We start from the raw sequence: 13,833 nt of genomic DNA, 5'->3' as shown, positions 1-13,833 counted from the left end.
GCATGAAGAGAGTCGCGCTCAAACCTCAAATAGTCGCGGGATATATACGTCATTGTAGCGCCGTAGACAAACACGGAAACTTAACTTAAGGTGAGCAATGTTTTTCTCGCTTGTGATACTCTTCGTAGTGTTTTACGTAGCTTCGATAAAATGGATTTTTCATCGTTATAACAGGACATTCTTAATGTCAGGTCTTAAGCTTTTATTCAATGACCGTCGACATCAAATGGGTTTCAGAGATGTAAATGAAATGTCTCTCCCGCCAGATTCAGTCAGAGCTTTGGTTGTTATTGCACACCCGGACGATGAATGCATGTTTTTTGCACCTTCTATATTAACGTTGTTGAAGCAAAATGCTTCTGTGCATTTGTTATGCTTGTCATCTGGCAATTACTACAACCAAGGCGTACAGCGCAAAGATGAACTCTTCGACAGTGCAGCAGTTTTGGGGATACCGGCATCCCGAGTCTCCGTAATTGAGCACAAAGATCTTCAAGATGACCCCAAAGCTGAATGGAGCATTTCTTTGACATCATCCCTGATTTTGAAACACATCCAGATACATGCCATTAACGCTGTACTGGCATTCGACGGAAGAGGAGTAAGTGGCCATGCCAATCACATTGTCATCTACAAGGCCCTCAATCATCTTGCTGTCACTGGGAAAATACCACATAGCTGTCATGTACTGTGTTTGGACACCATCAGCATTTTCAGAAAGTACCTCTCTATCTTGGAGCTGCCAATTAGTTGGCTAATTCCTTCTGACCTCTGCTGCATAAGTGGACCAAAAGAATATAATCAAGCCAAAAGAGCCATGTTCTGTCATCGCAGCCAGCTGTTGTGGTTTCGCCACCTGTACATATTCTTTTCTCGCTATATGTTTGTCAACACATTCCAAGCCATCCCCCTTCACAGAAAAGATATAAAAGTATATTAGTGTGTATGACCTTTCATTTTCCCTGCACTGTAGAATGCACTAACAATGATGTTACAGGCTACTGACCAATGCATTGTGATCAACTGTATGTTGCGGTTCCATGGACTAGTCTGCATAAACATGCAGTTAGACCATATATTAGTTTCACTTTTTCATGAACGGAAGCTGCTACTGTATGCACTGACATTTCTTTTAATGTACCTGATTGTACTTTCTTTCTAATTTTCAAATTTTCTTTCTGAACTTTTGTTAAACACTGTTTATAATCAAGGGCTCATGTTGAACCCTGTAAGTTGAAGGTGTTGTTCTCTTTGTTATAAATTGGTTCCTGACTTAAAAAATATATTCAGCTCATAAGGACTTGATGTCAAGGCATATATTTCATGGAGACGTTTAGGACTGTTCTGTTATTAAGTTCTTAAGTTTGTAATGTTGAATTGTAGTAGGCCTATTTTTACATTCATATAACAGTGAGGGACACACCTCACGTACTTTTTAAGTGATTTGAAAGGCCTTCTTTAATCTATGAGATAGAGACGAAAAATTTAATCTCTTTACTGTTCCAATGTCTAGGATCCTTCGAGTTCTACCAAAAACCAAATCTTTAGTTCAGAGCCTTTTTTTTTTCTTCTTAAAGTCGCGCATAATTTGAATGTGAACTTTTTCAATAAGTACTGTTCAATTGTTTGTTCTTCCAAATGCTAGGAAGTAATTTTGCCAAGAGGAAGATACTTTCCATTGTCATTGTAAGTGTAGAATGCACTACTATGAAACATGAAATAAAGAGGGGGAGGTTTGATTCATTTATCTGTATTGTTCCATATACACAGCCCTCTTAAAGTTTTGAAACACTTTGCATTATTTAGTATATACACTCTCTTTTGCACTTTTAAACGTTTTTTTTTGTATTAATCACAGAGTATATTGATTTATTAACACCCCTAACTTAATATAATACCAATGACACATTGACACTCATCAAAAATGAGTTTCAATGTCAACAATATTTAATACTAATCGTCACCAAAATTGTTGAAAGACAAACACTTTAAATATCAGTTTCCAAGGAAATCCAAGAAACTATTAAAATAACAGCACTAGTTTTGTAAAAACAGGAATTATAAACAAACTTTCAACAACAATCATCACTGCTGTCCGAGTAGATAAACAGGTGATTCTGTTTAACAGATACAGACAGATGTGTGAAATCGTTTTACACACTTCTCAAGACTGTTTTTCAGTTTTTCTGTTCTGCAGTACCCAGGTACCATCTATTGAATTAATTAATTTGAAAGGGAGGGTCCTCAATTCTGGGAAAAGGTTGTTGATATTTGAGCTCAATGAAATGACAAGCACTTTCCGTGCTCCTAAAGCAACATGTTCATTGGCTCGGTCTGATCACTTGGTTTGTTTCCCATCTACAGAGCCAGCACTGTGCACAGACACCAGAGCTTTTGTTAAATGCACACTCTGGTAACTGGACGACAACTAGAGAAACATGAAGAGAATTTCCCAAAAGCATAATGGATTATAATCAAGGACTCTTCTTTTAAATATGAGGGGATGTTTTGGTGGCAGGGAGGGGCTCAGGTAAGAGACAGACTATTTTCACCATCCACAGAGAGGCACAGGCAGTAAGGTTTACTGATGCCATCTCTCTCCATACATTTAGCCTTTCCACTGTTCTCTTCCACCTACTCAATTATAGGGCATGATGTCATGGTTCCCAATGCACTTTTGGCCACATTGTGCTGTGGAAGGCCTCTCATAACCTCTCGGGAACCAGTCACATAGCTTTCTAATACCTCTGATGTGAGCAAGACATTGTCTCAAAGCACTTTACAGAGCTTCAAATCTAGATTTTCTCAAATGTCCTTTTATTACGTTTAGTATTTCGATTAGTACTTCATCATGGCAAAAAAGTAAGATCTATTCAAAGCAAATAAAATGTACACTGGAAAATAAAAGGAACATACAGGCATTCTGTTTGCTTACTTTTTTTGCCATGATTTAGTCATAGGTGCTAATGTGGCATTAAGGCAAATTTACGTCCTGCATTTTATTTACAATTGTTTTTAATGTAGTGCAGGGGTACGCTTATCCAGAGAACACATGCAAGTTTGTGATTTCCACAGCTTTCCAATCAGCTGCAGCTGTTATCCAATTAAATAATACACAGTAGATCGAGTAGATAGAGACTTGAGGCATCAGAGACAGCTGCAGACTAGCACACAAGTTTATTTAGGTAACCTGAGGGTAGGCTTTTAGCCTTCTGTTTTGTGTACTGTGTGCTGTTTTTCAAAATAGTAGCAATACAATTAATTAAAAATGGGAACATCTAAGGAAGGATGACTACAAGGAAGACTTTTTTTTCACAGTAAACCACATTTTTTAAATCTATGCCAAAACTTGGCATTTTTTCTTTCTTTACAACGTCCCCTAATGTACTGTTGAAATGCATCAGTGCTTGTCTATACCACAGATTTGTTTCTGAATGGGTAGTGCTGCCCTCTGGTGTTAACCACAGCAAAGTCTTCCTCGAAAAACTGTGTCATGGCTGCGCACAACATCGCCGACTGGTGACAGTGACACATTAACACAGATATCACCTTTATTTTGCCATAGTCAACTTCCCCCTCAGGTAAGTGTGAAGACAGCACGTGATCGTGTTACAAACAACATAACCAAATCATTGCCATACTAAATTTAGTTTATTAAAAGATATACCTATGCAGGACAGTAGCCAAAGTTTGCCGTGTGCAGCCTTCAGCGAGATATGGTTAGGTTAACATTAGCTTGCTAGCTAGCTAGCTTGCTGAACTGTAACATTAAACTAGATGGAATTGAATCGCTTATCAAAAACGCATGACTATCGTCATAACTTAGCACAGTCGAGGTGATACTGCCGTTACCTGTTAGAGGTTAAATATCTTGGTAGACGTTTTTGCCCAAACGCGCACATCGATTGTTACAATGAAGCATTCCATCGACGTGTTTCTGTGTCATTTTAGTTTGGGTTGACCTATTTATTAATGCTGCTACTCAGTGAATTGGCGCACTGTGCTTAAGCTATAATTGAAACCCTTAAAGTTATTAAGTAAATGCATTCTGTCATTTACATACTAAACTAGACCTTATAAAGTCTAAATGACTAGTTGCAGTAAATCGCCGAAGAATTAAATATATTAGCTATTTAGCTACCTAATGGTGAATAAAGTACACTACGACAGGGACAGATAAATAAATGGGGGCAATGTGTTTAACCCCAGCGCCCGGTCTGAAGAAATAGCTATCCTACCTACGACTACCCAGCGTGTTCTTTACAACAAATAAAGATGGGGCTGTCAAAACATTGTCAACAAAGCCCTCCTTGATTTTGAAAGGAAATTAATGCATGATAGATCTTAGATGTTTAGTTATTCCCAAATGGTTAATCAGGTAAGCAGGGAAATCTGCTGTACGAGTTTATTTAAAGGAGGCACAAAGTCAGGATATACCACAACATAAACATCTAAAAAGTGCCATCTTAACAAATATGCAGACTTGTGTAGTTTTTAGTGGCGTCCATTTGTAGAAAAAACACTAACAGTACCAAACAGTCACTTTATACAGTCCTACAAATCATTTTTAGAATGACCAGTTGTTCATAATGATCAGTGTATGACATCCTAGCTTTTGTCACAAGGTGTCCGGGGAGAAAATAACTAAAATGTCTTAGTTTATTGAGACTGTGGTGAGTTATAAAGTTCCTTGGTTTCACCACATCTGAACTGGAAGACACTTTTAAGGTCTTTTCTTCCCACAGCTCAGTGACTACCCATTAAGGGGCCTTAATTCAGGAAGATGGCATTGATCTCCTTTGAGGACCTTGCAGAACTGGATGATGAACAGCTGGATGATGACATCACTGATAACTCTGAGCCAATGGATGATGAGGATCAAGACAGAATGCTTGCCCATTGGCAGGCTGTGGGCCGGACCCACCAAGTGACTGTTCCACGTGGTACAGAGAAACTCAATTTTTTATCGAGCTAATGTCAGTATTCATCTTCTGTGTGATGTGCTCTCCAGATGTTATCATAACAGTCGGGCTATTCTGGATTTGACTGTTAAAATAGTTGTTTACGGGTGGAACTACCCAAACTCAGCTCTGCACACATCTTGTGTTGACAGAAATGACAGCGCCCATTGCTGAGATGACCCAAAGAAACCAAACCACTGAAAGGCAGCCAGTGCCATTTGCCGTCATATCCAAACGTGAAAAGGTACGCAGCTGCTCTGTTCTTCAGTAGTGTTCATATCTAAACGTGAAAAGGTACGCAGCTGCTCTGTTCTTCAGTAGTGTTCATACCTAAACATGAAAAGGTACGCAGCTGCTCTGTTCTTCAGTAGTGTTCATATCTTAACGTGAAAAGGTACGCAGCTGCTCTGTTCTTCAGTGGTGCTCAGGAGGTACGTGGTTTAGCTACCTACCCAGGGTTTACCCAGCGTAAGTAGTAAACCTCCTAAAAGACGAGCCCTATGGCTTTGTTCTGCTTGGAGAATGAAGCCATAGGGCTCTTCTATTAGGAGGTTTACCACTTACTCTGGGTTAATGTACCCAGGGTTGTCACTAGATCATGTCCGTGGAATACTCTACTGGTTAATGAGTTTGTGGGAGTTATGTTTTGAAATTACGTTTACATTTTGAAGTGCTTCGTAAATCGCTAGACTTTGTGCCTTCAGAATTGCAGTCACTGAACTTGATTTAATGGTCTTAATTTAAATCTGTGTCGTTTAATCTCTAAATCTCTTAATCTTTGTGTGTGTGTGTGTGTGTGTGTGTGTCTGTGTCTGTGTGTGTGTGTGTGTGTGTTTGTGTGTGCACGCATGTTGATGACTGACTCCAGCTGGGTGAAGTGATGTTTGAGGAGAGAGTGTACCCAGCAGGGAAGTGGGCATGCATCACCAAATCAGAGAAGATGTACGAGCAGAGCATCTCTCTGGCCTTCATGAAGATCATGCGCTTCATCTGCAAGGAAAGCTCAGTGGGTTGGTACAACTCCTTACATCCTTGTCTGTGTGGTTTCCATTCTGACCATTTTTTTTATCCACACTTAAAAAAAGGATGTAATTGTGGAGTTCTGGTTGTGTTTTTCAAGTCATCTGTTTGTTCTTTATTGCTACAAATGAAAACAAATGTATAAAATCAAAGAGTCAAATAATCAAGCTATTGATTATTGAAATATTCATCTTTTCACTTCAGAATTGTATAATTACGGTAAGCCTAGAAGCATTTTTTTAAGAGTAACAAAAATGAAAAGATTTAAAGAATGCTGAATGCCAGTCCAAAGAGGTGTGTCCAGTTGGTGCAGAAACAGAAAGGTCATTGAAATATTGCATAGAGATAGAGACCAGAAAATTCCTTTCACCCCCTCAACTGACTACTTGTTGGACCCCCTTAACTTACTACTTGTCTTCCTCCAGGAGTTGTACAGTACATTTTGGTTTGTATGAAATCTTTGAAGAAATGACAATGTTCCAGTTATATGGTTTAAGCCTAACCTCTGACCTGTTCTCTCTGGTCCTGCGGTAGGCCGGTACTTGGGCATGACTGTCCCTGTGGTGGCTGAGTTCCAGTTGGCGGAGAACGGGACCAACTTCTTGAAGGACGTGGTGACTGCCTTCTACCTGCCTGCAGAGTTCCAGACCAACCCCCCCGAGCCCTCTGACCCTGAGATCACCGTTTCTCAAAGAGAACCCATGAGAGTCATCTCGCGGTAAGGAACCATGCCCTCTCATCTGTAAGCAGAACTCTCTCATCTGTAAGCAGAACTCTCATCTGTATGAATAACTCTCATCTGTATGAAGAACTCAGTGTTCCTGTCAAAGCTTTCCTCGGACACTATTTGTGATGTGATATGAGTGTGTAATTTTTTCAAATTGTCAATATAAAGTTTTTGTAAAAGCCCTGAATTACTTAATTAGACTAAGGCGGAATAAGAAATGCACATTTTCCACAAAAGATCTCTTTTCATGGCCTCTGTGGTGTATAATAATGTATTTTATTTGTAACGCACTCTTGCCAAGTGTAACGTTATTATGTGTACAGAATGCACTCTGTGCCACAGCAGGCATGCATTTATTAGGAAACCATGTAACACCGGAATGCCTTTACCGTTTGTGCAACCGTGTGCATGCACTGCTGTTGCTCAGCTACCTAACTCAGGCCAACAGCTTATATAAACAGTGCCACTTGAAAGTATGTGGAACTACTGTAGTGCCAAGGTGTACCCACACAGATCAACAATGCCGAGAGGAAACGAGATATCCAAGGACATCAGGAAGAAGGTTCTGACAGCCCATCAGTCTTGGGAGAGCTATAAGACCATCTCCAAAAGATTCCAACTCCATCCAGCCATCCAAGACAAATCATTTAGAAATGGAGGGCATTTAACATGACCTCGCTTCCTCGGCATTGTTGATCTGTGTGGGTACACCTTGGCACTACAGTAGTTTGGTTGGTTTCCTCTCTCTTTTAATCTGTGTTGCCCAACCCTTTTCCTAAGGATGTCTCAGTTGATTGGTTTGCTTCATTGACTAATTAAGCACCCAAATATGTTTCACTGAATCTGTTACCTGCTTGACTTTACCAATGCAGCTGGGGGTTCACTTACTTTTGAAAATACACTAATTCCATGTTTCATGTAGTTTTTTGGCTACTCAAACAATTCCCTCTAAACAAGTACATGCAAATGATAAACATAAACCTGACATTTCATCTATGGAAAATTAGTTAATTAAAAATCATGGTAAAACAACAGAAAACTCTTAAGTGCTCAAGGGGTTCACATACTTTCAAGTGACACTGTACTTCTAAGATACTCTAAATGCTAGAGTAGTAAGTTCACCAGATGACTTGTATTCAATCAATCAATCAATCAATCAATCAATGTATTTATTTATTGGATCAAGAGGGACAGTGTACATTCATGAACATTAAAATGTAAATGCACCCAATTATAGCCAAAAGTCTAGTTTCCATTAGCAGCCCCCCTGCCAGAGTGAAAAAAGCTATACAACCTAAAAGAATGTATATATCAAACATAACAGATAGTATAGATAGAAAATAGAATCCTAATATACTGTACAAGATCCACTTAGTCCTTAACCATGGGTAGAAGGAAAGAACAAAGTGGTAAACAAAAATAATTCTACTGCTTACCCACTAATGATCAAATTTTTGGTTATTAATTTGTATTCTTAATGTCTGTTCTCCATCAGAGTGTTCTATGGGACCACCACGGAGGAGACCATCCAGAGGCAGATCCATCTTCTGTGGGAGCTGGTCGGGGAGATGGAGAACGTCCACCGCCACATGTACATGGTGGCCACCTACGATAACCCAGGGGTTCCTCAACGCAGGAATGAGCTCTGGTTCATCTGTAAAGATGCCTAGACTAGAGGTACCCTGCTGATGTACTGCAATCATTGTGTGGAGCCCACAGATTTGTCCCGTGTCACACACTCAGTCCCCCTTACCTGCTCTCGGCCCCTTTCAGAGAGAGCGTGATTGCACCCGGTGTGTTATGGGTGGCCAGGAGTGGATATAGTTACTGTGTAATCATTTAAAATCAATCAATGACCCACATCACCCTGATCAGCCCACATACCCCTCGACGCATGTTCTAATTGTAAGGTAAGACCATAACTCCCATCGCACAGTAAGAGCATGATTTTCTATTTTAACTGTGTTCGCTACATGATACTTGGTAACGTTTTTATCTTATTCTGTCGCAATATACAGTACATTTCTGGGATGCCTATGGTAGAAGGCAACGTGAATATTATTATTAGTAGTAGTAGTAGTATTGTAACTGTTATCACAAATTATTAGAGTATTGTTAGTATTAGTAGTAGACAGTAGTTATCCTTTGTTGTCTTTATTATTCTGTTTAAGAGAATGTCTTACCAGTGTCCCCAGCAGTAAAGCCAGTTGTTCTCCTTGTTGTGGATTGTTTCTCTTTTTTTGACATCCCCTGGCTCAGTATGTCCATGGTTCAGTGCGATTGCCACTTATGTTACACGACACTCTGGGACTCGTCCTTGGAGGAGCCACTTTGACATCACACTTCATTTTCTGTTGGGGACGGAACTCACAACTGAATTCAGACAATCAATCAATCACAGTTGGATTCATTGATAGGTTTGTCAGGTATAAAATCTGCTAGATATTGTTGAGGGTAGATAACTTGTAATTGTTCAGTTCACACTACATGCCTGGCTCTCATGGGGACGGGCAAAGAGGTCCCTACTCTTTATTTGAACAGTGCTGTAACTCATGCTGGCCAGTAGGTGGTAGAATGGCCACGACGGTCAAACTGTCTTTTTTTCAGGCAAATACTTCCAGAAAGAGTGAGGACAATCTGGGTGGTGGAATATTCTAGATGGTTTATCTGAAGTTGATTTCCCGTTCTTTTACTGATTATACGGAGGGCTTTCATATCTGCTTCTTGTCATTTTGTGCCTGCACCCTTTGCACTTGGTTCAAGTTGTTTCTGCCATGTTGTGATCTTGTTTTTACAATATAATTATCTGAATGACATCCTTTTGCCAAGTTGTTTCCACCATGTTGTGACCTTGTTTTTACAATAATATAATTCTCTGAATGACATCCTTTTGCTTAGTTGCTTGATTTTTATGTTTGCTCTCTCTGCTGTTTTGTGATTTAATAGTCTACCTTAATATAGAACAACTCTTACAACTCTTCATGTAAACTGTGGCATTATGAAATTTACTGAATACACTGTATGTACTCTTGGGATATTATATTGAAAGAGAAACGGTTAATATTTTGTATTTTGCTTTTGAATAATACAAATAAACAATCAAATAATAAAAACACTATAATGGAACAAAGACTCCTTAATTCATTTATAGTTTGGGGGTCCAGTGAACATTTCAGTGCAACAGCGGAAATTATCACCATTAAAATTCAGTTTTTACAATTGATAAGATTGTAACATATAATATATACAGTATTTACAAGATCAGAATATAAGAATGTCAGCACGAGAACTGTGTAATAAGAAATAGTATCATGATAATATATTTTTCTACTATTGTGCATGTATGTAATTGCATTCTACACAATTGTGAAATAACTGGTGAAATAACTGTTTCACACCATTAACAATTGCCATTCTTTGATTGGAAAGTTGACCGTCCTCCTCAATCTCAGGTCCTCCTTCAGACTTCTAATGAATGAATAATAATGAAATGAGCCCTAGTGACTAGAGACTATGTTTATGGCAGAGATAGTGACACACACACACACTCTGAATTCTATCTCTGCATTTTACCCATCCAGGGTAGTGATACACACAGTGATACACACAGTGAAGCACACTAACCCGGAGCAGTGAGCTGCCTTTGGCGGCGCTCCGGGGAGCAGTGATCGGGGTTAGGTGCCTTGCTCAAGGGCACCTCAGCTGTGGATGTGGGCATGGGAGAGCAGTGCTCTACCACTTTCCCCACTCACATTTTTCCTACTGGTCGGGGATCAAACCCGGCCACCCTCTGGTTACCAGCCCAAAACCCTTACCAGTAGGCCACGGCTGCCCCTCCAGTAGGCCACGGCTGACCCTGGGTAGTGTTAGGGGTTTGCACATTGTCCTAGCTGGTCCCAGGACTAGTTTTCTGGACAGAGCTTGGAGGTTTGTTTTGGGGATCTGTTGAATCCACTCTCCTGACTTTGGGCTGTGACTGGGTGTTCCCACTGCTGCTCCTACTTGAGTCTTAAGTAAAAGGGCAGGAGTTTTGTGATTGGGGAAATGAAAGCATGGTAAATCATGATATAACTTTTTTGACCTTCATTGTGGATCTGCCATCCTTAAAGCAACAGTACAGTACAGTAACAATGTGGCAGTTTTGGTATCATCTTCAAATTATTGTTGATTGTATATGGTAATGAGAAGGACAAATAATAACACCGGTACTTTCTACTAGCAGCCCAGAATATGCCCTATAGTTTTGTAGTCCAAGACGGATCACCTCACAAAAATGTAGGAAAAGTTTTGAGACTGCAGACTGCAACTTGCTCCACTTATGTGCAGAAATGTCTCTTCGTCTTCAGCTTTTCAAATCACTTGGTGTCTGGAGCTATTGATGATTCCCTCCACCTTCCTAGTGTTTTTATTATTTTATTATTTATTCATGATGGGGATGGTGTTATGGTGATATGCTGTGTTGTTTTTATGTAAAACATGCCCAAGTTATGAACAAAATGTCAAACTTGATCTAGTCAAACCACACATTTCTTGCATGGTTTTGGGAGCCTCAATGTGTGATAAATTCAGCTGGGTTTGGGTCCTTGTTATGATTTTTTTTTCTGTTTTGCCACGTAACCCCACAGTCCAAACATATGAAAAACAAAGGAGATTATCGCCACGTATAGATCGCAACCATAGTCCAAACATATGAACACCAAAGAAGGTTATCGTCACATTTAAATCACAACCATGGTCCAAACATATGAAGAACGCAGGAGATTATCGTCACATATAGATCGCAACCAGTACATACCATACATTCCTGTGTCTACTGTAATGCCTCCCAGCCAAGATTTTTCTCATCCATTTTGATGAGATCTGTTCTTGGTAAAGTCACCATTGTGCTGTGTCTTCTCCTTGTGTTGATCTGTGTCGCCACATGTTTCTACTGTAAATGTAACATACCCTCTCACTATGACCAGTACCTTGGAGCCATGAGACTCAAGACGATGACAGGAAAATCCTAAAGGTAGCCTACTGCTGACCTTTCCTTTGGGTCAATCAGAGTCATCTTAAATGATGGGTTTAAAGGCACCCAGTGCAACTTTATGTAAACATTCAATGAAAAATAAACATTCAATTTCTAGTCTTTTTTACACGTAGTAAGTTTCAATAACTCCATACCATTACATATCGACATTCAAGGAGCAAAGATGAGACGTCGTTGTGTGGTGAGAACTGATAGAAAATCGTAAACAACAACAATCGCCGGTGGGGAGAAGCCATTTTTCCATTGACTGGAAGCCTGCTTTATTTATTGTAGGTTACAAAAAATAAAGAAAATGGCGGCGATTGTTGTTGTTATCGATTTTCTATCAGTTCTCACCACACAACGACGTCTCATCTTTGCTGCTTGAATGTCGGTATGTAATGGTATGGAGTTATTGAAACTTACTACGTGTAAAAAAGACTAGAAATTGAATGTTTATTTTTAAGCCTCGAAAGTTGCACTGGGTGCCTTTAAACTGAACAGCTATTAAATCTCTACAGTGACATCCCCATTATAAAAGGACTACTACAATATGCATTTTTGTTGCCATAAAGCTCTAGAAGAATAGTGAAATGAGATAATGACTTAAGATTTTAAATATGCCATCTTATTCTGATGTGTCCAATGTGTGGAAGAATCTTGACCTGGTATTAGCATGCGTCTTGGGAGATCCAATCACAAGTGGACAGCTCTAAATTGTGCATGTCACACACGCGATTCGAATTTGTCTCCAGTGACACCTCTGATGTGATCTCAGTACCGTGCTCTATATGCAAATACACGTGTACATCATTTTCGTTAGCAAAGACTACGAGGGGGCAGTGGTCCCCACTTTGTTCATGGTCCCCCTTCCCCTCTAGTCTCTGCAAACGGAAATGATGTACATGTTTAGTAGAGATAATATATATATACATATAAAAACTCTTCCATGGATACTAACATGACAATGAAACCTGAAGATTGACTAAAATGGGTAGGGTACTGTCCAAGATGACACAGAGGCTCTTAGCCTGTTTGGAGCAGGTATGGTGGCTTCAGCAATGGGGAGTGAACAGATATTAGTGTTTGAGAGTGTGGATTTAGAACCAATGAAGAGTAGCTCAGTTCCACTACTGTTGAGTTTGAAGAAGTTGTTTTTCCTCAATATCTGTATATCATAAAGACAGGCAGTGAGAGAGCAGGGGGAGTATATGCATGTGTTCATAGAGGTGGCTTTAGTGGAAACACATAAAGCTGTGTATTATCAGCCTAGCAGTGAAAATGGATACCATTGTGCCAAAAGATGTTGCCAAGAGGGAGGAGGTAAATAATGACTAAGGGTTGCCCTAACCCTGAGGAACTCCACGGTGAACTATGCAGCTTTCTGACCTATAATTCGGTACTTGCTTAATGTGTCCTCTCTGCAAGGTAGTGGTCTGACCATCGATAAACAGTGCCACAGACAACAATGCTATCCAGACAATCCATGAGGATGACTCACTTTAAAACTGCTCATATGCAACTAAAGTTTGCATGACCCACTCATTATTGTGCCTTGCCCCTTGCACTGGGAAATTAAACCAAATGTTCTTTAAGTATATCGGGAAAGGTGTGTTGGCCAGAGCAGGCCTATATGCTGATTTTACAATAATGACAGTATTAGCCTAATGTTTTTTTTAAGAAAAAATGTGCCCACTTAGAAACACTCCTGGCAATGCCTTCTACTTCGAAAACTATGTAAGGGCAACTTTTTCAAATGTTTTTTAATACAATGTTTTGAATGTAATTCTTGAGTTGATTCTGTGTTGGAAGAACGTGTATCCTACCTACGGCCTGGTTCACCTACCACCCCTCACCAAAACCGGAAACTGTTCACCAGAGGGGCGCGGAGTGAGGGAAACGCGATGCTGGAGAAGGGAACAGACTTTTCTGCTCTCACAACAACCACCCGCACAGAAGAAAAAAATCCATGTTTCAGAAAGCTACTCCAGTCAAAGTTATGATGAAATCTCATAGACCCGTGGCCACATGCGCTCTCTAAAAGCTAGACTGGACTGTACGCGTTTGAATGGTATAGGTTTCTGAAACAAGTGAGAACGTTCAAGGATTTATTG

General features: G+C 39.9%; 2 protein-coding genes across 2 annotated transcripts; both read left to right on the top strand.

The window, feature by feature from the left end:
* Positions 1-97: 97 nt before the first annotated feature.
* pigl (phosphatidylinositol glycan anchor biosynthesis, class L) lies at positions 98-940 on the top strand (the record flags this gene model as incomplete). The annotated part of the gene is made up of 1 exon (XM_080844339.1): positions 98-940. The coding sequence occupies one exon, from the start codon at positions 98-100 to the stop codon at positions 938-940; it is 843 nt and encodes a 280-aa protein (XP_080700465.1).
* Positions 941-3,479: 2,539 nt separating this feature from the next.
* soul4 (heme-binding protein soul4) lies at positions 3,480-9,813 on the top strand. The gene is made up of 6 exons (XM_080856808.1): positions 3,480-3,581; positions 4,746-4,943; positions 5,114-5,205; positions 5,830-5,971; positions 6,516-6,699; positions 8,204-9,813. The coding sequence occupies exons 2-6, from the start codon at positions 4,784-4,786 to the stop codon at positions 8,376-8,378; spliced, it is 753 nt and encodes a 250-aa protein (XP_080712934.1). The 5' UTR covers positions 3,480-3,581; positions 4,746-4,783; the 3' UTR covers positions 8,379-9,813.
* Positions 9,814-13,833: the final 4,020 nt, after the last annotated feature.

Source organism: Sprattus sprattus, assembly GCF_963457725.1.
Source record: "Sprattus sprattus genome assembly, chromosome: 1".
Lineage (NCBI taxonomy): Eukaryota > Metazoa > Chordata > Actinopteri > Clupeiformes > Clupeidae > Sprattus > Sprattus sprattus.
The sequence above is the reverse complement of the archived record's forward strand: the minus strand, read 5'-3'. Positions and strand labels throughout refer to the sequence as shown.

What these genes read in the sequence shown, in the direction of transcription:
- soul4 (XM_080856808.1), top strand. Translation starts at nt 4,784, where the DNA reads ATGGCATTGATCTCCTTTGAGGACCTTGCAGAACTGGATGATGAACAG. An exon ending in CTGCAAGGAAAGCTCAGTGG is followed by an intron (nt 5,972 to 6,515) that starts GTTGGTACAACT and finishes GTCCTGCGGTAG; the next exon opens with GCCGGTACTTGGGCATGACT. An exon ending in CCCATGAGAGTCATCTCGCG is followed by an intron (nt 6,700 to 8,203) that starts GTAAGGAACCAT and finishes GTTCTCCATCAG; the next exon opens with AGTGTTCTATGGGACCACCA.